This window comes from Rhagoletis pomonella, unplaced genomic scaffold (assembly GCF_013731165.1).
Source record: "Rhagoletis pomonella isolate Grant_MI unplaced genomic scaffold, Rhpom_1.0 Rhpom_scaffold_00001, whole genome shotgun sequence".
Taxonomy (NCBI): domain Eukaryota; kingdom Metazoa; phylum Arthropoda; class Insecta; order Diptera; family Tephritidae; genus Rhagoletis; species Rhagoletis pomonella.
The window spans coordinates 33,198,451-33,225,083 of NW_023458555.1; the positions used below are offsets into that span (position 1 = coordinate 33,198,451).

The following is a 26,633-nucleotide window of genomic DNA, read 5'->3' on the forward strand; positions in this document are numbered from 1 at the left end:
GTATTTATTTATTTATTTACGATTTACCAACAAATTCAGCCCAAAACCTGATGCTTCGGCCTTAAATATTTTATTTAGCAGGAGTTTTGATTCGAGATTTAGATTTTTCTCAGCTTACCATATTGAGCCGCCTTTTCGAAAATTTCCAACAGCTCTAATGGCTCAAAAAGGGCGATCAATAACAAACATTTGAAGTCCACAATCATTAAAGTCTATTAACGTGAAATACGGGTAGATTCCTGTTGAGGTGGAAGGTCCCATTTTTTTGCTAAAAGACAAACAGCATAGCGTCAAGACTTTCTCGTTAGCAGATCTTTCAAAGAGCTTTCAATATATATATAATATATATATAGTTGCCGAAATTGTCGATTGTCTTACGAAAGACTTTTGTATCTCGAAAGACTGTTGTGAATGTATGAAACGCAATGTCCCTTAAATGCCCATCTCGTTCGGCCTGTACATCATTTTATAACGCGTAGGATGTCGTTCTTCAACTCTGGAATTGTCTCGGACTTATTGGCATAGACCACACTTTTCACGTAGCCCCAGATAAATAAGTCCAATGGTGGATTTCCAGTATCCCAAAATGTCTCTTCCATATGAGCTTTCAAAAAAAATTCTGTACATACATATGTAGTGGAATTGAGTAGTTGAGAGTCTATCTGCAATCGACTCTGCTATGGAGCTCTAATAGTATCTCCATTACCTTTAGTTGAAAAAACGAAATAGTGATGGATCTGAAATCTTTTTACCTTCCCTGCCCTGGAATGAACGTCACCCTCGATATCCTCCAACTATTAGCTAAGGGCTAATACTCCCCTAAACATAACTTGTAGCCGCGCTCAACTTCGCTTAAATAATTGTTTTATCAGAATTGGGGCGATCCGAACGGTACTTGGTGATTTATAGAGTGTAATGCCCTTATATAACACTGGGTCTAGTAAGCAAGTCTCCAGTGAGTGAATGATTCAGATTGGCTCCTACGGCATAATGTTGGTTGGTCTCGGAAAGGGGGTGTGCTTAGAAGCGAATCCAGAGATGTTTCCTCTGAAATCAGTAGAATAGTTATCAGGTCTCAGTAAGAATCCTGTGACTCTTTGAGCTGCCATTGATCTTTGTGCTCCTGACGCTTTCTGAGTTAGACTGCACCCAGTCTATTCGTATGATTCTTTTCGACCTTCCTAAGGGTTTGTTTTTTCTTCCATAGAGTTCGTTAAAGGTCTTTCTGCATGTCTTGCAAGAATTGTTGATTTCGTTGATTTCTTCGTTTTACTAATATGACGTTTTCTATATGCCCATAGCTTTGGTACCGGTCTCTGTAAAACAGTCAACCAGTTACTTCAGCTCCATAAATAAGGTTTGTTGCTGTGCCTGGCTCAGGGGTTTTCGGCAACAGAACAAAATCCGGCTCTACGCTAACAACCATAAAGATAAAGGTGGTTATTGCGGGCTTCCTATGAGCCGGTATGAGTTCTTTGTACCTTGGTTATAGTTCAAACTGAACTTGCTTCCACGCCTCAGTAGTCGACGACACTTTCTTTGTGAAGGTGGACGATAGAGGTCCTATGTCGTCGGACATATGTATTTGGTTTTACTAAATCTTCTTTATCATGACCAATGGATCCGCCAAATGAGGCTGAAGGCAACTCACTTTCTATATGATATAACTGGATAGCAGAAGGAGGACAGACCTCCACCAGCTTGTTCCGGGAGTGAAGTCCGATTTGCATCACCAGGCTCATCTTAAAATAGTTTTGTTAAAAAATCGACTAATTTTGTTTTGTTGGTGAACGAGAAAAGTCAACCACAATATTCTCGATCGCCCAAACGGAGTTCAACCGATATGCAGAGTTCGCTTACTTTCGACCAGACACCGCCCTGGACATGCCTCCAACGGCCTCGTTGTTCCATCTTGCTAGTTGAGGTTATTTTCGGTGAGCAAGCAGCAGCTCAGTGGACCAACGAAGCAGTGGTGTAGACCGAAGTCCTAGACCGTTACCCAGGCAGTCGGCTACAACTGGACTACCTCCTCGTTAGTAATTTTAGGCTACCGTCAGCCCGATTTATAGCCAGAGTAATAACCACATCTATATACTGATACCAGTCGCCATCAACGTGGAGAGTATGGTTCCACTTCCGGCAGTGTCTGGCATACGGAGAGCCACCCAAAAAGGACTGGAAACCTTCCATAGACCTGTCGGTGTTGATCTTATCAAAGCGTTTATTATTTCTACAAACTAGCTGTTAAACTAAGAAGAGAACAAAAAGTATTATTTGCAAAAAAATGTCAGCGGTATGACGTATTTTTACACCTTGAAAATTAAGTATTCTGATGTGATAAGGTTTGCAAATAACAGCTTTATAAAATACGAGAATAAACTTTTTTCAAGTGTCAAGTCACTTAAATATTCCTTCACACATCAGAGTAAGTATTTAGTCATACAATCCTTGTAGTCGGTTTATGCCCGATGACGGTTACTTAAGCTCAAATAACCGTCAAAGCGCGTTCAGCGTCAATGAACGCTGTGTCATTTCGCGATCACATGTTCAACACCTTTACTGAACTACTCGTCATAAAAATTATTGTAGATAAAATCTTAAGTTTCAGCAAGTACATGTGTACTTATGTATTTAAGTAAATGTCGCATGTAAATAAATTTGTTAGTAGCTGATTAATATCACATCTACATTTCGTTACTTGATTTTAGAAATGCCCTATCTCACAATTTTGTTTCTTTACAGAGTAGTTATAAAGCTAAAGTTCTTCAATTGCAAATTCCTTAAAACATTGGTTTTTAATACACATTGAAACATATTAATTGATGTAGTAGCTGTTTTTAAATTCTATGAGGCCCCTACTGAACAGCCTGTCGACTTTTTTACTAAACAGAATTTCGAAAGAAAATGAGTTAGGGCCTTTCTACATTAAGGTAACGATATGTACATATGTACTTACATACATACATAAGTATGTGTTTGTTTGCATCTCTGTTATGTTTATTATTTTCGAATAATTAGCACTAATTGTTGCTTATCAAATATAAAGCAAGTGGAAATGCCTTTATTTGTACGAGTACATACATACATATTTCTGCTGTCAGTTATGTTCTAGGCGTTGCCTCGAATTTCCGAAAATTAAAATGAACTAAATCAGGCCTTGGATTCAGTTATTCTGAGGGCCTCAGCGAGGCGATGATCAAAAGTATTGTTTATTACGCTGAAACTTATGGGACTTTTAAAAAATTTCTACTCATTTATACTATGTCCCCACCGGAGCTGTGGGTCATTAGCGTTGAATTTGAAAAATGCGTTCCCTACCAGTGTTTGGACTTTACTCCAATCAGACTAGATTCACTCCGGTTTTTGAAAAAACCGTTTTTTCACGGACGTTTTATTTTCAAATTGAAACTTTATTTACAAAAGCTTGGCCAAACGCCTTGCCTGGGAGGAACGCACGAGTATTTTTTTTACAAATGTGTGTATACGAGTATAGGAAAGAATTCACATCAATATTCATTCAATGCTATTTTAAAATGACTAGCTCATATTTTTGTTTAAAAATAATATTTTGTCGAGGTTATCACCGAGCTGTTGCCTGGAAGAGGACGACGTAGAATCACCTCAACACTACCCCTGTTCGCGTAAATCCAGTACTAATTTTACTGGTTTTTTACTGGATGTCGTTTTCGTACGCAAAAACTTGCAAGAAACTAACAAAAGAGGGGAAATTGAGAGAGCAAAAATGACAGCTGAACTTGCAAGTTTTACTGGATTTTTACTGGATAAATTTTTACTAGCAACTATTTGCTAGTAAGAAAAACAGCTGATGGCATGATGCTTATTGTAAATCACATTAAGAAAAAAATTGTGGTGCTTTTAGAGTTGCAATTGAAAAAATCAACCTATTTAAATATATAATAAAATGGAAAACACTAGTTTTCTAAGATAATTGCATCGGAAAATAACAAATTAATCAGCTGTTCATAAAACTAGCAACTTCTTGCTGGTTTTGCGTTTTCGTACTTTCTTGCATATTTCACGCATTGTGAGTAAAGGCCTGTATGCAGCTCTCAAGAAAAGCAAAAACTCCATATAAAATGACGTACAAGAAATGGCTAAGAAATTTTCTTGAGTCAAATTTCCTTAAGGCAGTACGCAGTTCTTAAGAAATTTACTACGCTTTCTACTACGGTTTTCTAAAGTTTTTTGTGAAAAAAGAGCACAAGGCAACCCAGGTTTGCAACAGAAATATATGCCCGTTCCATTATTTCTTGAGAAAAGAGTGAGGCAACAGGCTGTGAGGTATCAAAAATGTCAAAATTCCTTGGACACACACGCGAAATAATGGCAATTTTTTCTTGACCGTTTTCTTGAGAGCTGCATACAGGACTTAAATATTGGCTTGCTCTCCGAAATTTGGTTACTGGCAAGTTACTGGATATTTTTTGCTGGAGAATACGAAAACACAACTACTACCTTCTTAGGTGCCCAGCGTTTGCGAGGCTAAGGTTGAAGTACTTTGGCTCTCACTTTCTAAAAAGCCCCGATGAGCTCTGGGGCATTGAGATCAGCCGTATTAGTAAATACATAATCGGCTCGGAGCTTTTTAACGATAAAGTTTAGGGGGCCGTTTCCAAATTGTGGTATCACAAAGGACAATCTTACATTGTCTAAGTGAGCTCCGGTTACACGGGGCTGCCACCTTACATAACCTAACCTAACCTATCACCGAGCAGTCATGTACGTCTTTCTTCTGCATCAAAAAGAAAATTTGGTAAAAAAAATGTTGCTTACATCTTTTTGGCGTTTAGGGCTCGATATGTGCAAATTACGTTATTGACGGAGACTCTAACTCACGCAAGTTCACGGCAGCCAAAGTTTCAGTCACGCACGATCATGGAAGTAACGTGATTTATCTCTCAAAACTACGCACGCTCAAGCGTCAAAAAGCATGATGCGAGGTGTCACGTAGAAAATCACGTGTTTTGCCCATCTTTACATAAGTTGTTAAAAAGTACCTATGTGTAGAAAGAAATTTATATAAAGTAGAAAAGGCTTAGGTCCTATTGCCGTTTAAAAAATGGTGTGTTAGATATATTCTACATTATAGAAAAAAACTGAAAACTATCTAAGTATGTAACATATTACGCTTACATTGCCTCGCGTTCTTATTTTTGCATGAATAGAAAATATTTATGTCATAAAATTAATATCAAGGCGAAAATAAAAATTGCAAATCTAGTCCGGAAAATTTGTTTTTGAATCGATTTTGGAAGCGATTTACTACTGAATCGAGTTTCAGGAGTCCAAACACTGTTCTCTACATTTGTACTGCTTTATAAACCTCAAACGCTTGGGACGCTTTCAGAGAGCTCCTAACCCATTGCTTAATAGCCGTTTCGACCTGGTAGCAGTAGGCAAGTTCTTAACTTCTTTAGCAATCAATGAATGCATAAATGACTTCGATTTTAATGAATATCTTAGAAGGTTGTGTTAGCTTTAAGTTAAGAAGGCGTGTATCGGAGCTATTATACTTCCACTCGGAGGCAAATTTTGTCGTAATATTGCTTGTTAAACCATTTACTGTTCCAAAGTCTGAGCTAACGGGCAGATCGATAATTTTGCTGAGTGATGTGATACCCCTAAAGAATACGGAATAATGAAAAAAAATAAAAACAGTCTGAATTTCCATGAAGGGAAATGAGATTTTTCTGTCGTTTTTGGAGTTGTTTTTTCTGCCTAAAAATAAAATAACTTAGCCCTGTCAAAACTGAGTGATAAATGAGTGTAGAGAGAGTTAGGTATGCATATGTGATAGAAATTACAATGGGGCACGTATTTAGGTATGTACATTAGGATGGAGAGTATCCATACAAAAAAATTGGAATGATAAAATTTATTAAATTTTAAGACTTTTGCCATAACATTTGGGGAAAACATTAAGATTTGCGTGAGCTCAAGCGATTATAAAATGCCTCCAAAAATCGTTTTATTTCGATTGCGTTGATAAAATGTGCAAACATTTTTCTGCAGGCATTTTAAGCTTAATATCTTCTTTGATCTGAGGTGATTTTTTGAAGAAATGGGTCAAAATAATGCCGACTATAAAGTTAGTTGCGGCTTTTGACATAATAATTTTCAATGATATATCTGTCAAAAAAGAAGCAAACTCACTTTAAAGTCGATTTTATGAATATGCCCCATTAGTTTTTTTTTGTTTGTTTTAAGAACTAATTTTATTTATAAGAAAATGAAAATTTTTGGAGGTTTCAGATCGAACTAGCTCAAGTAAATCTTAATATTCTTCCGAAGTATTTTGGCGGAAGTCTTTAAATGTAATAAATTTTATAACTTTTTTCAGTGAGACACCCTAATGTGGATACATACATATTTATTTAGTTGCCCGAAGTGAGAAAATTAAATACAATTATGAACAGTTAGAACTTCCGTTAATACAATCGCGTGCTCAGAATATGTGTAAACATATTTTTTTTTACAACAGTTACTCTTTGTTTTAAAAAATCACCTGAAATTAATAATAATGTGAGAATACGACCTGGAAAGTCCGTCAGATGAGGTGCATATACATACATAAATAATTATTTTTTGGTAGGGTAAGATGTTTCTTTTTTCGATCTCATCATCGCCATTTCATTAGCAATCGATATTTATCGTTATTGGTGTCGATACTTATCGTTATCGTTATGCTATCGCTATAGTTGACGTTATGCATATGTATTATTCGATAAAGAATTCCATTTGGATTCTTACTGCCATTTCTCTTCCGGAACGACCGCCCTGAGTGTGCGTTTTATGAAAACAAAATGTTAAAAAACTTAACAAGCCCTTGGATTTTACAACGTGACTCATAAGAGACAAAAAAAAACTTATTTTTGATTTTGATAGATCCCAAAAATTTCAAAAAAGGTACCGGACTAAAAGGTTCAAAAAAAAAATCTGTTAAATACCGAAAAATATAACAAGGGAAATCCCGATAGAAATCCAAAAAGCATCGAATAGTCCCAAGAAAAAAGCACCCGGAAAATCCCGAAATATTCTAAAAAGGCAAAATGGACCTTATATTTTTTGAGCAGAAGATGCTGGTAATTTTTTCTTTCTTTTTCATTCATAAAAAAATAAGGCTTAAATGTGCTTTTGGATCTGAGCCGTGCCGATAATAAAATTGAAGAAACCAGAATCAATCCCAGAAGCTCTAGAAACATTCCAAAAGATCCCACAAAATAAAGCCCGAAGACTGCTGACAAAATTCCAAAAGGTTCCGAAAAATACAGCGCCGAATAAATCCCGGTATGTTCCGAAATAGCCATTAACGGTAAAATTAAAAGCAATGCTGACTTTTAATTTTTTGTGCCACTCATAGAAAACCAAATTTGAAATTTAAATGTATTTTTGGGTCTAAAAGCTACGAAAAATACTAATAAGTCCCAAAAAATTCCTGGAAGGTCCCGAAAAATCCCGAAATTCAAAACACGAAAATCTAGAAAACTCTCGAAAAATCCTGAAAGGTCCCGAAAATCATACGAAACATCCCGAAAAGTGCTGCTTGATAGTTTGAGCAGAGAATCACTATTGCTCTTCAGTTTTAAGACATTCATAAAATAAAACCAATTTAAAATTTAAGTTTAATTTTTGGATCTGAATTTTTCCGAAAAATCTCAAAAAAGTCTTGAAAGATCACGAAAAGTCACGAAAGAATTCTAGAAAGTCCTAGAACTCTCAAAGCAAAGAATATCCGGTACTGTTGAATTTGAAAGTTGCCGGAACGGTTAACAGCTCTTTGATAAACAGGCCGTAAATGTGATTTATTTTTCCAAAATACTATAAAAATACAATTTGGATTAACAATTCGATCAATTCTACAAAAAGTTTTAGAATATAATTTTTATTCACACAAAATTTAGACCGTAATCGTGGCATGCTGAAACAGTGTCTCATTAAAGCGCTCAAAAGCGCGCAAACGCGCATTCAAATCTTCGATCATACGAAAAGCTCGATCAAATTTCTGCTCATAAATGCCTACAATAGCTTTGAGTTCTCGGCGAAAAGTCTCCGCGTCCTGTAGCGGCAACGCTTGTAACTGCGCGGGTTGACCCAGTTTCTGCCCATTCACCATCTCCACTAGCTGACTGCCACTGACATTCGAATCTTCCTCCTGCTCCCCCTCCAAGCGATACATACACGCGATGTCATTCACATATTCGCCCGGAAACTCGGGATCTACTTTGTCATAGCCGTAGATGATGTTGAGTGGCTTGAGTAGCACATCCATCAGAATATTTAAATTGTAACAATTCCACTCATTGCCGCGTATGTCGAAGTGACTCAAATGCTCCAAATACTTGAAGTTCTGCGGATTAATCTCGCGCAAGCGGTTATAGGAGACATTGAGAAAATTGAGATGCTCTTGCGCGGCGATTGCCTCCACTGGCAGCTGCGCCAAACCCGTATTGCCGAGATCCAAGCGCTCCAAGGCATTGGCTAGCCAAGGCGTGGGTAGTGTGCCCAATTGGGGATTGTCGCCCAAGTCGAGCAGCTTTAGATTAGTTGCACGCGACAAGGAGGCAATCTGCTGCAGTGAATTGTTGCGTAAATTCAGCATCTCCAACTGCTCCGGCTGCGCAAAGTATAGCTCCTGTATGTGATTGTAGCTGAGATCAGCGTTGCGCACGTGGCCGTAAATGTTGATGCGCTCCAAAGCGCAATTGGTCGCCACCAAATGTTGCAGCTGCAGCGTCAAGACCAGCGTGCGTAGCTCATTGTTGTAGCCAATGTTTAAGATCACCAAACGCGCTTGACGCCTCAGCGTATTCTCATCAATATGCAGCAAGCGATTCTCACCCACCGACAATATCCACATATTGAGATTATTGAGAAAGAGTTGATCGTTTAGCGTGCGCAAGCGGTTATCGTCCAGTAGCAGTTCCTCGAGGGCGGCCAAATGATCAAACACGCCCATCGGCAGCAACGTCAGCCGATTGTGACGCAAATCCAAGTAACGCAAGCGGGAAAGACCCTCAAAACTATCGCGATGCAGTTGCGTTAAGCGATTCGAGTCGAGGAAGAGTTCATGCAGCTCGCTGGCGAATTTGAAGGTCGCTGGCTCGATCGCTTGCAAGCGATTTTCGGAGAGAATGAGACCGCGCAAATTTTGCGCCATCAAAAAGCACTCCCACGTCAGCACTTGTACGGAACAATTGCGCATATCCAGCACGCTCATGCTGATCGCATAGAATAGGTTGAGCGGAAAGCGCGCGAATGTCGAATTCTCGAAGATGAGCGTGTCGTAGTTGCGCGCATTGACTATGTCGTAGGTGGCGTCAGCGCCATTGATACGCACTTCGTCCTTGATGTCGAAGAATGCCACCTCATCTGGGCGTTCGTAGTGGAAACCGATGCAAAGATATTCGATGCAGTGATTGTCCAGCGTTTTGATATTACGCAGCCGTGGACGTGACGCCTCGAAAGTGTTCGTCGTTTGGGTTTGTGTTTCGGGTGATGTGCCTGACGTTTCTGCGCTGGCACTTTTGGGTGGCGCGTAATTGTTCTCCTCCGCTGGTAGTAAATTAAGCTCAATGCTCTCCTCAGTTGAGTTGCTCTCATCAGCAGCGTCTACATTGTCCTGACTGCGCACGGCGGCGTAGAGCGCGAGCAGGCAAAGCGCTAGCAGTAGGGTATTGAAGCGCATTTTTCGTGTTGAGTTTTGGTTGTAGGCAAATTTTTTAAGACTTATTTGGAGATTTTGAAAAACAAAAATATGTTAGCTTTTTTGTGGCACCACAGATTTAGTTCGAACGGTTTTACTCCGTATTCGCCAACGTTTGCGTTTTAACTGATCTCATTTGTGCAATAATAAATTTCGTGCTGAAATTTGCTATATTTTCGCTGATCTATTCATTCAAAATAATTGTGTTATAAGTACGACAGATGTGTGTCGCTTTAATGATATTTTATAAATATGAATTTGTTTGTTTTTATACTCGTTTTTCCTTTGAAAATGTATAATTTTATTATTTTGCAAATTACACACACAAAAGTATTCGATCGTTATTGTTGTTGCTGCCGCTTTCATTAAAAATTATCATTTCGCTTGTTATTTATATAAAATTGACCTTTACCGTATTTGCAGCGACATGTTTTTTTATTCACAATTTTTGTTTCATATATTTTCCTTATTATTTATACAGTGCCGGCCGCTTAAATAGCGCCCGCTTTGGATCATCAGTATTGTTTGTTTAATATGCATAAATTATTTACATAAATAATATAGCATATTCTATAACAAAAAACATGTAATTTCCCAGCAATAAATAATTCATAAAATTTTCAACAAAATTTTAAACTAAAAAAAAAATTAAGGTGCAGGTTTCAATAAAAAATGGCGTTGATTTGTGAGAATTTGTTTTACCGAAGGTATACATATAATGGAGCACGTATTCAAGCATGTAAATTAGGGCGGAGTAATTTGTTTCGGAGCAAACTTTTCGAAGAAAGTGTACATCATATTAAAATTCTACTATTAAATAATTCTAAAAAAAAATATCGAAAAAACACAAAATTTTGTATATCAAAAGTTTTATTTCGTTCAGAAAAAAAATAGTTTGTTCACCATTTCTGTTTAGAATCGAACCTTGAATATGCTCAAAAAATATTCCGACGAATTGATGACCTCCTCCTTATTTTGAAGTAGATTAAAAATAATAAAAAATGTATAGAAATGTCAAATCCTGACAAATCAGGTAATAGAGAGCTTCAATCCATTTATGTATTTTTTTTTTTCATTTTTTAACATTACTCTTTTTTTTAATTATTAGTAAAATTTAGTTTATTGCAATTAGGATGCTGGCGATGTAATTGGACTACGTGAAAAAGAAATTGCTTTTGTTTATCGTCTTTCGTCAAAGCTCGATCGTCTCTTAATGTCCTACAAGAATATGCTCAGCCAATTTTTTTATCCGCAACAGTTCAATAGTTATAATATTTTTAATGAAAAAAAAAAAAAATTACATCTTGTTTAGTGAAAAATTTCAAATGCCCACCGACACCTTTTCAAATTGGAATAAAAATATTTCCAAATGGGAGAATTTCTCAGTAAATAATTCATTTTAAGGCCATAAATTCTATACGTTAGTTTATATGGCTCACCGTAATGTACATTAGGATGCATCATTCTCCACAAAAAAAAAATCCGTACTGTTTTTCCATAGGAATTATAAAATATATTATATTCTAATGGCCTTATTCATAAAAATAAAGAAGACATTAACTGCTTTATAAATTGAAAATTCGTACGAACATGTCACTTTATAAAGCTCTACATATAACCATTATTTTTTGTGAATAAGGGCGTAAGATTTTCGCCATATCAAATATTTCAAAAAATATTAAGTTTTACGTGAGCTTGAAAATATCTCCAATAATCTCATTATTTTGATACCGTAGTTAAAACGTTCAACATTTTTATGCTTAAACTGTTCTATCACCTGGGGTAATTTTTTGGAGAAAATAATTTTAAAAACTAATTTTATTTATAAAAAAAACTCGATTTTTCGAAGTCTTTTCAAATCGGCCCAGCTCACGTAAATCTTAGTAGATATATTTCCGAAATATTTTGGAGGAAGTCTTTAAATGTTTTAAATTTTAAAATACCGGTAAAAAAACCACGCCTTTTTTTTTGGTGAGGCACCTTAATGTACTTACATATTTTTTAAGTTTGAAATTTTAATGAAAATTTGTCGAATTAAAAAAAATTTTGTCTAAAGTTTGAAAAACGGCTTTACATGGTTTTTGCTATAGTATATGCTATATTTTTATAAAAAAATAAACGAATATTAAATGAAAAAGGAAAACTGGCAATAGCGCGGATCAAAAGGGCGCGCTATTCAAGTGGCCGGCACTGTATATACATATGTTTGCATATGGGATAGTTTATGTACTTCTCGCTGTGCTGCCATTGCTCTGTTTCTATCGAAAAGTGCGCTAATACTCTATAGACGAGGTAAATGTACACTTCGGTATATACTTTTGTACATTTCTATATCGCTATACAGTATTCCCCGGTTAACTGGCCCCCACTTAAGTGTTTCCCCCTGCTTATTTCCACCACTAGTTCGAACAAAAAAATGAAAATCTATTAAGAGCACCACTTTAATTAGACGCTCCGCATAATTAAACAAAACCAATTGCCTTTTCGCATGTTCAATTATGCGGGAGTTACTGTATTACTAAACATTAAAGTTCACATATGTACATACCTTACTACCTCGGCGCTAGCTATTTGCATACTATGTTACTCGTACAGCACTCGCACTTACATACATAAATACATATGTACATACTTGTGTACTATATAATATTTTTTTTTGTAAAGCATTTCCATATCATCAGCCAGCCATATACATACCTACTCGTAGCGTTGCGCTTCAACCGCTCAGCCAGCCGCTTGTTTGTGTAGTTAAATCTAATAACTTTTGTTGATAATAACCGTGAAGCGCTTAAAATAGTTACGCCTGAGTAATTTTTGCTACCAAATCGGTTGGCTGGCATTATTTGATATTGTTTTGAAAATTTTTGAATGCTTGTTCTATGACTGCTTCTCTGCTTCTCTGCTTGAACTCAGAATTCGTTTATGAAACGAATTAGTAATTACTACTTAATGCATGTAAGCAGAAATTTGCTAAATGAAACTAAGGAAATCGATAACTAATAACAGCAATCTTTAGAGAGGATTCCGAGGAGCTTTACATCGCGTATTCATTGCAGCTGGAAATGTACGCTAACATATGCCAATTCGAAGTTATAGCTATCTGTGAGCCATTTAGAATACTAAAAAACCAATTCTGAGCTAGTTAAAGAACACAAGTGGTACTAAATATACTCGATGACTCAATCAATGTTTGTCTCTGCTGGGCTGAGTCACTGGTCATAGCAACAGCTGCACTGGGATGCACTTTGATACAAATACACACACTATCTGAAGCAGGCAAAGAAGAGATGGCAAGGAGGTTGTGTATCTGCTAAATAGACTAACGATGGAAGTACATGTTTAGGATCAGCTGTAATTATTGTCTAAGTATGCAGTTTAATAAAACCATTCTTCTTCTTCCTATTTGGCGCTGTAGTCGCCAGTCGTTTCTCTTCTGTGCCAACTGATGCCAATTGTAAATGCCAAGTAAAGCCAAGTCCTTCTCCACTTGGTCTTTCCATCGCTGTGGCGGCGGCCTCTCACTTCCCCTCTGCTACCACCAACGGATTCCTAGTTGAATAATTTCAGAGCCGTAGCGCCGGTGTACATTCGAACGACATAACCTATGATGAGTACTTACTGAGTTTTATATTCAGAATATCTTAAGAACACCATCTGACTCTGACAGTGCATAGTAGAGCATTTTAATTTAAGATAATTTTTTAAGTCTTTCCCAAGTTAAAAAAAAGTGAAATAATAAAGCTCTTGATAAAATGTTACTAACAAATTCAAAGTAAATCGCTCCTCCACTTAACTTAAGTGCTCAAAACGAAAAAAAATTCCAACAAATAAAAAGCAAAGTACATACATATCAGCGATAATGCTAACTGATAATGAAATCATAAATCATAGCCCACTCAAGCGAATTTCGAAACAAACGAAAGAACTTTTGCAATGAAGACAGAATTTTGCAAACCTTTCGCAATTTCGTCAGATGTTGATAAATGACGATTAAGAAAAAAGTACGGCTAATGTGTTGCTGTTATTTAATTAGCAAAAACATTCGAAACAACATTAACAAGTAGCTGTACATTTATTTTTAAATTCAATTATTTTTACCCAATGTACAATAACTTCAGGCGATAGTATACCCGTAGACAAAAATGTTTTTTGGGAAAAATGAAATGACAAAATTAAAGATTCTATTGAAAAAAATCACTCATATTGATATGAATTGAGAAAAGATATGAGGAGCAGTCTTTACTAGTGCCTTTTTTTAAATAAGATGCCCACCCCTTGAGTTAAATATTGGTAGAGAATTACAATAAGGATATCAAACGAAAAATAGTTATGAGCGATCTGTTGGATGATCGTCGCTTGGTTGACCGATAAACCCTTTCAAGCCCTTCAAATCGAGCGGATCTTCTCTTTCGCGACTTAAGAGGTGCGGTATGGCTGGATGGCTTCCATTTTCGATTACGGCGTTGGGCTGTAAGTTTCAAGATAACCTTTTTGTTGTAATCCATGGTTACTTGAATTTCATTACCTAGTAGTCTGCGAACTCTGTAGTCGTATTGAAATTGATCTTGTATTGTTCACTTGGAAGCAGTGCCATCTGTCACCAAGGGGTATTCTCCGGAACTACATCTCGGTGATCAGATCCATTTATGACTACAAATCAATAGCGTGGGAAATCTGCTTGTTTTCTCTACAATACGTCTTCTTCACTTAACTACCATCTTACTATAGACCTTCATACCTGGGGAGGCCACCTGCAGGTTTAAAAGAAGTGGATGTTGGTATGATACCGAGCTCAGTGGGGAGAGGCAGAGATTGCTATGGGTCTTTTGAATGCCCCCAGGATAGTACGCCACCATTATATTTGCTGAGGAGATTCTAAAAGGCTGAGTTCAGGCTTAAGGCAGAGTGAGGCTGAATGCAGGCTTAATTCCAATACTGAGCTTAGGCTTACACACTGTCGGCACTAAGTCAGGTTCTGATGATTCACTTTTATCTTAGCGAATATGCCTCGGTGTTCCAAAGCTCGGTATTTGCAATCCTCAAAGCCATGGACTACGTGGTGGAACTACTTCCAGAGTGGTCCGGCTATGCAAATTTCGACTATACTATTATGTTGGAAAAGATAACGAACTTGTCTTAGTTGTCTGAGTGCTAGGTCACTTGAGAGTACCAGGTAATGAGGCATCTGATTATTTGACCAGAGAGCGGTCGGACCATGTTGTATTCCTCGGTCCGCAACCAGTTATAGCACTCTCACTTTCGGCCATCGAAACCACCGTCCGGAACTAGGTGAATATTTCGCTGAGCAATGACTGGGAGGCTTCGAGAGAAGGTTACCAAATCACCGTAGTGTTTTCCAGGCAGTAGTGGCTGCCATTGAAAAAGAAGTGGATTGTCTGCTTAAATACGTCGTGACATCTGCAAGGTAGGTAAACAGCTACTCTGATAGTTAAGCGATAATTTGAGACCTGGATTTGCTAACGGCGCACTCAAAGCTAGTAAATAGGCCACAGTGATATTGCTGCATTGCGGATGATTTGACCGCGAAGAGTTCCCTCGAGTCAGCCTCAGCCACAAAAGAGTGACGGAGATTGCCTTTTGAGTACTCTTGGATAGATGCGTCTCTAGTCAGCTAATCAAAAGTGAATCGGAATTGCTCAAGGGATCTCCTTAGTTCAGTTCAGATGGTTAAAATTTGAGTTTTTTTTTCAGGATCACCCCAATTAAATTAAGTTTAATCATACTCTGGCTACAAATTTAATTTGTGTTTCCTTGTGTTTTAATCACATCAAGTGTACACTTGTTGTTATGTTCATAAATATATGAATATAAGCATGCATATAGCGGTACATACATACATACTTATGTACATATACGTATGCATACCTATGACTGATTGCCTAAGTGCCTGAATGTCTGATAAGGTTGGCAATTTATTTTGTCACTTGGCGGCGATAAAATTTAGAGCTACAACACGTTTCACTAAAAAAGAAATACATAGAAATCCATAAAAAGTCACAGTTAATTACTCGAAATGCAGTAATGTACAGAGAGATTTAAAACTTTCTAAAAAAAAAAAACTAATAATGGAAAAACCTAAAGACTTAGATAAAATTCGATAACTTAACACAAGCGTCAGCTATTTAGCTAAAAGACTCACTCTTTATGGCAGCTAACTGATGTTAAAAGCTATAAATTACTTTCATTACAAAATGATATTGATGACTTAATGGCATGAGTTCATTAGTGGCTAGTGAGCTCGTAGTGTAATTTAGATTGCAAACGTTTTCTTACACCACACAGTTAGCCACTCATAAAAGGCGTTCCCAACTATAAAATGATTTGCTATTTACACAATGAAATTACCAATATTTTTTTAATTAGCACCTATGTACATATGTATGTACATATTTTTGCTATGGTTCTTTGATTCTGTTAGAAAACACGGGTTCTAAATTAAATTTATTGATTCATAAGGAATGTTTACCCAGCTGGGTGCAATTAGGTGTGACTTTTATGCGTACATATGTATGTATGTAGTGTTCTAAGAAAGTTTTTTTTTTAAGGAGATGGTTATACACTGGTAACTATATTTTATGGGCCCGCCAAAAAAAAAAAAAGGAACAGTCCAGCGCCTTCGTCTTGGTCTGCAGGCTGTATCGGAGATACACCCGCTAAATTTAAACGTAGAATACGTGGTATGGTTAAGAGCATATCCAAGTCAAAAACGAAAGCACAAACTAAGAAAAAAATATCGATAACAAAAGCGATAATAAAATCGATAACAAAATCGATAAAAATATCGATAACAAAATCGTTAACTAAATCGATTACAAAATCGATAAAACATCGATTACAAAATCTATCGAAAAATCGATTACAAAATCGATAACAAAATCGATTCCAAAGTCAATAACAAAATTGATAACAAAATCTATCAAAAAATCCATTACAAAATCGGTAATAAATTCGATAAAAAAATCGATAAAACTATCGATAACAAAAGCGATGGCAATATCGATAGCAAAATCGGTAAAAAAACCGATAAAAATACCGACAACAAAAGCGATAACAATATCTATAGAAAAATCGATAAAAATATTGATGACAAAAGCGACAAAAATATCGATAACAAAAGCGAAAACAATATCGATAGCAAAATTGTTAAAACAATCAAGAAAAATATCGATAACAAAACCGATAAATAATCAATAATAAAATCAATAACAGAATCGATTACAAAATCGATAACAAAATCGATAAAAATATCGATCATTATATCGATAAGTTCCGAAAATATCGATAGCAAAATCAATAACAACATCGATACAAATTTATTTATTTATTTATTTATTTATTTATTTATGTTTAAATCTACAGTACAATGTACCTTACAGACTAGAAAATATATTATATAGTAATAATTGATAATGCCAAATAAAATACAAATCAAGCAATTAAATTAAGGACTTTAATAAAAGCCGATTTAGGCAAAGAAAAGTCTAGATGATGCGTGTTAGATAATGCATTGAATTCCCGAAGTGCTCGAGAAATCGGAGCATTACTTGCATATTTAGTTTTGAAGCTTTCTCCGTAAAAAGGGTAAACATTTCGGAGACTTCTTTGTGGAACATTAAAGCTTATCCGCTCAAGCAAAATTGGGCAGTCAATGATGCCACTAATTATATTATAAGTGAACGATAATGAAAGAACTGTTCTTCTCTTTTCTAAAGTACTTAAATTGATCAGCATTAGCCGCGAGCCATAGGATGGAACAGGAGCCTCAAACCGCAGCGAACGCAGTGCGAATTTCAGAAATACTTTTTGAACGCGTTCAATTCTACCTATCGATAGTTGGTCATATGGTCTCCAAACTATTACCGCATATTCCAAGTGTGAACGAACAAGAGCCGTAAAAAGCAATTTAAAGGTATATGGGTCTGAAAACTCGGAAGTGTTACGCCGAATAAAGCCAAGAGCAGAGTACGATTTCGAAAGGATAAAATTAATATGAGTATTGAAGGATAACTTAGAGTCAAACATGACTCCAAGGTCCTTAGTCTCTGTTACTTTTTGAAGCGCACAGTTAGCAATAGTGTACTGTGTTGAAATAACATTTTGACGCCTAGAAAATGTTAAGTGAAAACATTTTGTTATATTCAAAGAAAGACCCGACTTCAAACACCATAAATGAAGTTTATCCAGGTCCCTTTGAAGATTTATAGCATCGGATGAGTCCTTGACAACTGTAAAAACTTTCAGATCATCGGCGTAAAGCAAATAATTCGAAAAGGAGAAACAGTCGTTGATATCATTGATAAAAAGGACGAATAAAAGAGGTCCTAAAATGCTCCCCTGAGGCACACCTGAAGTAGCTACAAATGGGTTCGACGATACACCATCAATAGTTACCACAGAACATCTCTGCGTTAAATACGATTTAATCCATTCTAAAAACGATGAGTGAAAACCTAAGCAAACCAGCTTATTTATTAAGATCCTGTGAGATACCCTGTCAAATGCCTTTGAAAAATCGGTATAAACACAATCGACTTGGAATCCTGCCGAGAATGAAGAAGTACAAAATTCGCTAAAAACTGTAAGATTAGATACTGTCGAGCGGCCTGACACAAACCCATGCTGATTCGGACAGATTAGAGATTTAACTGCAAAATAGAGCTTGTCCTTAACGACACATTCAAACAGTTTTGAGATGTTCGATAGTTTCGAGATCGGCCGATAGTTCCGAACGTCATTTTTTCTTCCACTTTTAAAAAAAGGTGTGATAGTAGATAATTTCCATTCATCTATGAAAATACCTGACGATAGCGATTTATTAAAGATTATCGCAAGAGGAATCGCTAAGGCCGGACAGTTTTTAAATAAGATAGCCGACATCCCGTCTGCGTCCGTTTGCGAAGAAGGTTTAAGAGAAAGCATCCCCTTTATAATGTCATCCGATGAAATAAAAAGAGCCCCAAAGTTGAGAATAGAAGATATTTCAGAAGAGAAGTTAGGGAATTGCCCGTCATCAGCAACGTAATTTGACATAAAAAAGTCAGCAAACAAATTAGCTGCTTCAACAGGAGTACTAGCAAATTTATCGTCGAGCATTACCGAAGTAGGTATACTTGCACATGATTTTTTGGATTTGACAAAGTTCCAAAATGATTTCGGATTAGCTTTAATGCTCCGTTCGGTGCTACGAATATAGTTTTTGTAGAGGAGATTATTTAATGATTTAAATTCCTTATGATAACGCTGGTATTTTACAAAGAAATAATGATTTTTTGATGATTTAAATTTTTTTAGATAACTATTTTTGAGATTTTTTAGTTTCTTCAAGTCTTTGTTGCACCAGGGTGATTTATAACAGCGCTTCTTTTTTAAAGGTATATTGTGTAAGCAAAAATCGTGCATTATTGACTTAAAAGTGGAAAAGCAGCCGTGAGTGTCCAGGCCGAAAAATAACTCATCCCATTTATAATCTAAAAGAGATGTATTTAACCTTGAAAAATCACAGGATGCATAATTAAAAGCAGTTCTATCAATAGGCGATGTTGTTGCGAACTCATAAAACTTTAGCTTAATATCTAAAGGGATATGATGAATACCAGCATCGGAAATTGGAGAAATGCACTTTGATATTAAAAAGTTAATATTATCTGTTACGAATATCAGGTCTAACAATCTATTTAAATTGTTGGGAAAACAGTTAATTTGCTTTAAGTTTAGGCTTAGCAAGCTATCTACAAAATAAGTTTCGTGATTGGTAACTATATTATTAGGCAGGAGATCTGAAGTATTGGAATTACTACACCATCTAACGTTACAAAGGTTAAAATCACCCAGCACACAAAGATGATCGTCATTTAAATTATCTACCACTAGACTAGCTATGTTATCCACATGTGCCTTATATAAGTCAAAATTACTATTAGGCGGAATATAAGAGGTTATTAGATATAAAGAGCCATATGCTTTAGAACCCTTGATGCAGACACATAATTGGTCAAGCAACGAGTCGTCACTATTGAGCTTCACTGAAAACGCCCGAAACTTTCTTCTTACAGCAATAAGAACTCCGCCTCCTCTCAAGCAGCCTGTTTTAGCTGAGTCCCGATCTTTGCGAAACACGTCGTATTTCGATAACAAAATCGGTGAAAATATCGGTAACAAAACCGATAAAAATATCGATGGCAAAATCGATTAAAATATCGGCAACAAAATCTATAAAAATATCGATAACAAAATCGATAGCAAAATCGATAACAAAATCGATAAAAATATCGATAACAAAACCAAACAGATCCACATTAACTGAAACTTTCATATGTACGTATATATGCATTTACATATGTACATACGCTGCGATCAAAAGCCGCATTACATACGCATACATACTTTTTGTCTCCTTCCCACACTTCCAACATATGCACGTGTTTGCAAAATGATGACGAGGTGATTTTGTATGGAAAATCATTTATGCCCATATATTTGAATAAAATAAACATATATAGAAGATATCAACCAATACTTCCCATATACCAAACGAAAGGAAAACTCTTGAATTTTTGATTAAAGAAAACAAAAACAAAATCATTCGAGCGGTTTTCGAGCATTTTGGTAATGAAAAAAATTTGCAAATTTTTTCAACAATTTTTTGCCTTAAAATGCTCAATATTTGTTAAATTTATATAAAATTTGTACCCGATAATATTTCTACTGCTCCAAAGAACCTATATCCCGAAAATGAAAGTTATATATGCCAACAATAAGTTGCTAGAGCACTTTAAAGGCTCAAAATTGACCCCAAAATAAGGCAATGTTTACCGTTGTTTTTACGACAGAAACCGAATTGGTTATTTACAAAAATGAATCTGTCGATAGGTTTGGAATTTTATCTTTGAAACGCCACACTTTTCTTTGAAATCGCTTTATTAGTTCTCGTGCAATAAGCGTTTTTGTGAAGCTCTAAAAATTACAACTACAACATTTGAACATAGCCCCCATACCTTAAGGTAAGACGTATTCTACGTCAAAAAAAATTTTTTGTTGTTCAATGAATATTTTCTAAAGCACTTTAACCAAATTCTCAAACTGCTGCTTTTAGTATGTAAGTATTTAGCAAAATTACTTAATCCATATTTTGGCTTCTGACAAAATGAATAATGTACACACATATGTATGTATGTAGATATGAGGAACATTTAGGTATTTGTTGTTATTAGGTAAATATTTGTTATATATTTACCCAAATCTTGTTTAATCTATCATATCATTAATAATTAACTAAATTTATTATTACCAAACAACCGAATGCTTAAATGTGCTCTCATGTTGAGCCAGTTTAATCGCTAAATAAGCTAAAATTCCAAATTTTTTCATGTACATACATACCTACATACATATGTACATACCTACATATGTACTTATGCGCGCACATATGCTAATTTTTTTTTCTTTTCTCAAATCCCAAAGCTACTAAACTGTGGCAGTCTACCAAAGTTATTTGTTTATATTTTGCTGGCATTTTTATTTTTACTGTTTTCAATGCAGAATTTATCTTGCAACCACAAAATGATGTCAGCCTTCACTTTGGATTGGAAAATGATTTATTCAAATGTACTTATTTGAATACAAGTTAGGCGCATCAGCGTATGTATATGGGGCATTCCGCGCCAATTCGGACACCATTTGTTTTTTGCAACTTCGAATTTTTTCATATTTTTTTTTTGTTATGATACCAATAGAGTGAGGTCTCCTTAATGTTTTTCTCTCCAGTCGTTTTCGAAATATCGGTTTTGGAAAAAAGGCTTTTCTTATTTGAAATGCCCATAACTTTGCGAAAAATGGCACGTTTTTCTTTTTAATATTTCTCTTTAAAAACACTTGGAATATAAAATCGAAAGTAATTCTAATAAATATTAAAATTTTAATATAAAATTTTGATTTCCAAAAAAAACAAGTACTGATCGATTTACTTGAAAATTTTTAATAACAAAATTTTGTAAAGAACTCTTTTTAAAAATCTTAAAATTTTTACGAATTTAATGCGGAATGAGTGAAAAAATGTTAGAACAAATTTTCAAGTGGGTCGATCAGTTTATGTTATTTGAAAATCAAAATTTTATATAAAAAATGTAAAATTTGTATAGATTTTTTTTTTAATTTTATATTTCAAAAGTGTTTTTAAAAAGTAGTATTAAAAAAAGACGGTCAAAATCGGCCCATTTCTTTGCAAAGTTATGACATTTAAAAAGGAAAACTTCTTTCAATAAGCAAAATCTCGAAAACGCCCGAAAAAGTAGTAGGGAGGCCTCACTCAATTGGTACAATTTATAACATAAATAACTCGGAACTGATAAAAATCGGAGATGCAAAAGTCAAATGGTGTCCGATTTGGCGCGGAATGACCCATATGTATATATGTACATACATATACATATGAAACAAAAATCTTAAAAGTTCTTAAGGCTAAGCAAAAGGAATGCGAAAAACATAAGCGATAATTCAACAAGAAACTAATTGAGAAAGCTTTAACAGTTTCTGTAAAATTTCGAAAGAAAGAATGAATTTGAAAATAAGGTTTTTAGTATTTACATAAAGGATTGTGCAATTGGCGCAGATCGTTTTTGGCGATTTTTAGTGGTGATTTTGTTTTCGTGACGTTTGCCTAAGCCCTAATTTATTTTTCATGTTTTGAGCATACTGGGTTAGGGGCACTCTTTATGGATACAAAATACCTTTCAGGTCGCAGTGTCTCTTGAAACTTTTTAGAACTTCAAATTTTGTGTATTACGCTACTCATAACTAGCGCATATGCAACTAATTTTTAGTAGCGCATGACTTCCCATTCATTTCTATAAACGCATGCCACACCCTCCTTATTTATTCGCATTTTCTAAATATTCAACAGCTTAGTACCTTAAGCAATTCAATTTAAATCGCTATTTCCTTAATAGTTTTGCTTTGTTCGCGTAATTTTATGATTAAGGCACATTGACATGACACAAGTTAACTGAAATGCTTGACTAGCTAGTCTAATAGGGAATTTACATGATTCAACTTTCACAGGCGATTAGTTGAACCAAAAGTTGAACGAAAGTAGGAAGCCGACCAACTTCATTGTAAGCGATTAGTTGAAAGGCTGTTTACACCAGGCGATTGTTGCTTTCAACTAAAAATCGCCTGAAAAATCGCCTCATGTAAATTCCCTATAAGTGACAATGCATATCGTAGATGGAGAAGATGATGAATTTGCGTCTGCTTGCATGGACGTATGATGCCGCAATAAATTATAGATGGTTCTGCGCTTTACAAACTTTAGGGGTATTCACCAAATGTATGTAAATGTACTAATGATGTGACAATGTGATAATGAACCCCTTTTATTTGTAGTCAAATGGTCATAAAATTATAAAAAAAAATAATAATTTTTATTACATACATAAATGATTTGTGAAGCTATTTAGTTGATTTCCGATAAAAACTAGTTCCTCTGCATTTTACCCTCCTCTTTGCTTACTAGATATTTCTCGTTAGAAAAATGTCTTTCGTTCAAAATTTCCACTTTCAACAAATATTTATTTAAGTAAATATGTCAATATGCCCGCACCTCTCGTTCAATTATATTCAATTGAATGCCATTTTCTTGTCAACTCGTAATTGCTTAATATTGACAGAACTGATACATACCGGAAGAGAGGAATGGATGACAAGCCATGGTTTAGAGCTGATGTAAACAATGACAGCAACTTAGCGACTAACAAGCCGCCACTCTTGCACATGGTCATACTTTTGTATGTATAGATATGTAAGCGAGATGTATGTATATACAATCATGTGAAAATTATTAGCGACACGACATTTTGACCAGTTTTTGATATTTTTCTAGTGTTATTTATTTAGTACCAGGTTGACCGAGCTTTGCTCTAAGTGCATAACTTTCTAAAGTTTTCAAGCTTTGGGTCTCAAAGACTGTTATTTGGATAGCATTGAAAATATATTTTAGAGAATTATTTGAAAAATTTGGATTTTGATATGTAAATTTCTAACTTTAAAATTTAGGTGGCAACGCTGCTACGAATAGCATGCTGTGTATACATACCTACATGCTGATTGAAATTATTAAAATAAAAATTTGTATTGCATAGAACCGTGGCAACCCTGATCGAAAATATTTTAGGAACAAAGTTCTCACCAATGCCAAAATAAATAAATATGCGTTTCAAAATAGGTGGCAACTCTATTCAAATATTTTTAAATTAGACACTTAATTTTTTGTAACTAATTTCGAATAGGTGGCAACCTTATACGTGTGCTCTCGGAGATGATACCTATTTAGATAACCTTCAAATGCAAAACATTATCTGGATATTATGGATATATTTATTTATGTATTTATATACATACATACAAAAATTGCTCGTTTAATGTTATAAAATTATTTTTCTATTAAAATACAGCTCATTGTCTAAAAAAAATCATATAAGTCCAGATTTCAAACTTTGTTGGAAAATTATAAAAATTCAACAATATCTTACAACCACAACACACTTTTTATTAAGAATTTTTTGAAAAACTTTAAGTATCGTTTTTCCATACAAAGTATGATGCACAGTGTTTTTTGAATGGAAGAAAATATGTAATAACACCATCCGCAAAAAAAAAATTATCACAAATCACCGCGTATTCTTAGCTACTTGAAGCTTCTTGCACGTTCTTAAGCTAGAATTTTTTCTCATTCGGCTTAAGATGTCTATCTGGCAAACAAATATTTTGATGGCACTCAGAATTAAATATTTTATGTCTCTCTTATTTTTCCACATTATCAGTTCTTGTCTAAAAACCGGCGACCATTGGTTTCGAAGTGCTTCGATCCCCGAGCCCGAACAATTTTTGTTGGTGGAGGTTCCGACTCATATGCATAGCTCACTTCTTTCTATCAGTGCAAAAGTTTAATGGGAGCTTGAGCACACTTTTTATGCATGAGGCCCATTGAGTGTAGCTGTCGCTCTGGCGCCTGCAATTGTTTTTTCTTCAGTATAGTTAGTAGCGGCCTCAAAGCGATAGGCTTTCGTCCGAACCAGTGTTGCCAGAACTTTTTCAGAGAAAATGCTATGGGGTTCGCTCATTCGTAAAGATCATGTGAGTGTCGAAAGAGCTCAAATATATAATAATAGTAATATAAATTTTTTTTTAATTAATGACAACGATGGCTATTACGACGAAGATGATGGTAACGAGAATGATAACCTTTTCCAACTTCAGTGCAAAAAAGAAAGAAAAAATCTTTTGAAATATCGAGCTAAAATAGCAATCAATTGTACATTAATGAAGTGTTGTGCCGCCTTTGTATAAACACCACACACACACACACACCTTCGGCTTAAAGCCATTGTATATTTGCAAACAAGAAAATTCCCTTCTTTTACTTAATGCTAAAATTTTACTGCAGAAAAATTGCATAAAAAAATAATTGTTGCTTTCCGTTTCTTGGTAAACGTGCCATGACAATTGCCGCCATTATCCATTGTGGTAAACAAACAAACCGATAAGTGTAGGCATTGTTGTGTAACTATGTATGTATGACGCATTTGTGTGGCAATGGTAATGGACGGTCGCTCCCCGATCGAGTGTGGAGTCCACATGCATAAACATACATATATGTATCTACTAGGGAGGCCAATCCCGGGATCACGGAATGCCGGTGTTTTTCAGGTCCCGAAAATCCTGGAATTTGCTGGTATTAATGCCGGGATCAAGAAAGATTTAAACATATCGAATTGAATGTAAGAACTTGTTTACGATTTTTGAAATATGATTTTTAAAAATGCCATTTTAACTACAATTAACAGAAATCTTGGAACTCTGCTTTTAAAATTACAGCGTGAGCTTTTTCTTGAAGAAGATTTAAATAAATTTTAATAATGGCGTCACTAATGTAAACGAAACAGAAATTTTTAAAGAAAAGGTACATCAAACTACTCACACTTCCGCAAATCAAGAAAACTTAAATTTATCCGAAGTGCTGCTAAATAAACTTCAAATATTTTGTAATGGAGGAGATAGGGATCATTATCAGTTCAGCCAACAAAGATGTTTTTCATCAGCAGGTTTTCTATGTAACAAGTTCACATGAATCCCGGGATCGCGGTATTACTTTAAAAATATCTCGAAATCCCGGGACCACAATTTTCCGCTAATATTGGCATCCCTAATATGTAAGTACGTATGTACGTAGTAAGTAAGTTGCCAGGTGTACGAGTTTTATCAGCTCTTTGTTGTATGTGCTATATACGTACAAACGTACAGACCCATATCTATGGACATACCCTGCGGGAAATGTAATAGTTAACTTTAAGTTAATTAAGAAGAAACTAAAGGTCATTATTATCTGTATATTTTCTTTGAGGAAAGCTAACTATATTTCTTTGGCGATGACCTCTGCATTAGTAGATGTCAACTAGCTTGTAAGTAACAACTTTTGGTCATAAAATATCAATACGAGAAACAAAATATTTTCTTTTTGTGTTTTTACTTTTGATGTTTACTTACTTTTCAACTAGTTTCAAGTTAGCTTTTTTTTATTTTAGCTAACTACAAGTTGTATATTTTATAGAAATCCCGCCAAAAAGCTAACTACAAGTGTGTTATTTTTTATCAATTGATAATTTTTTTCTGCAGGGTACATCAACGCATAGAAAAATTCGCTTTTACAACAAAGCGAACAATAAGAGGCTCGGGACGCTTACCTACATTTGTATGTATGGATATCTGTACATACATATGTATGTATGTATTCATAAGTATTTTTGCTGAAGCCTGCAAGCTTTTTTGCAGTCAAATTATTGGAAAATGATTTCCGCAATTATATTATTTTCCTGTAATTTGTTGTTGTTGTCTT

At 35.2% G+C, this 26,633-nt stretch overlaps 2 protein-coding genes across 2 annotated transcripts in view; one reads left to right on the top strand and one right to left on the bottom strand.

The window, feature by feature from the left end:
- The window catches only part of LOC118742948, a gene marked incomplete in the record, with an annotated part of 403,480 nt that overhangs the window by 48,460 nt on the left and 328,387 nt on the right, over positions 1-26,633 (top strand).
- On the bottom strand, positions 7,798-9,897 carry LOC118742965 (protein artichoke). The gene has a single exon (XM_036475407.1). It carries the CDS (start codon positions 9,704-9,706, stop codon positions 7,919-7,921), a length of 1,788 nt encoding a protein of 595 aa, XP_036331300.1. The 5' UTR covers positions 9,707-9,897; the 3' UTR covers positions 7,798-7,918.

Excerpts from the sequence above, each read along its gene's own strand:
- LOC118742965 (XM_036475407.1), bottom strand. The coding sequence starts at position 9,706 with ATGCGCTTCAATACCCTACTGCTAGCGCTTTGCCTGCTCGCGCTCTAC.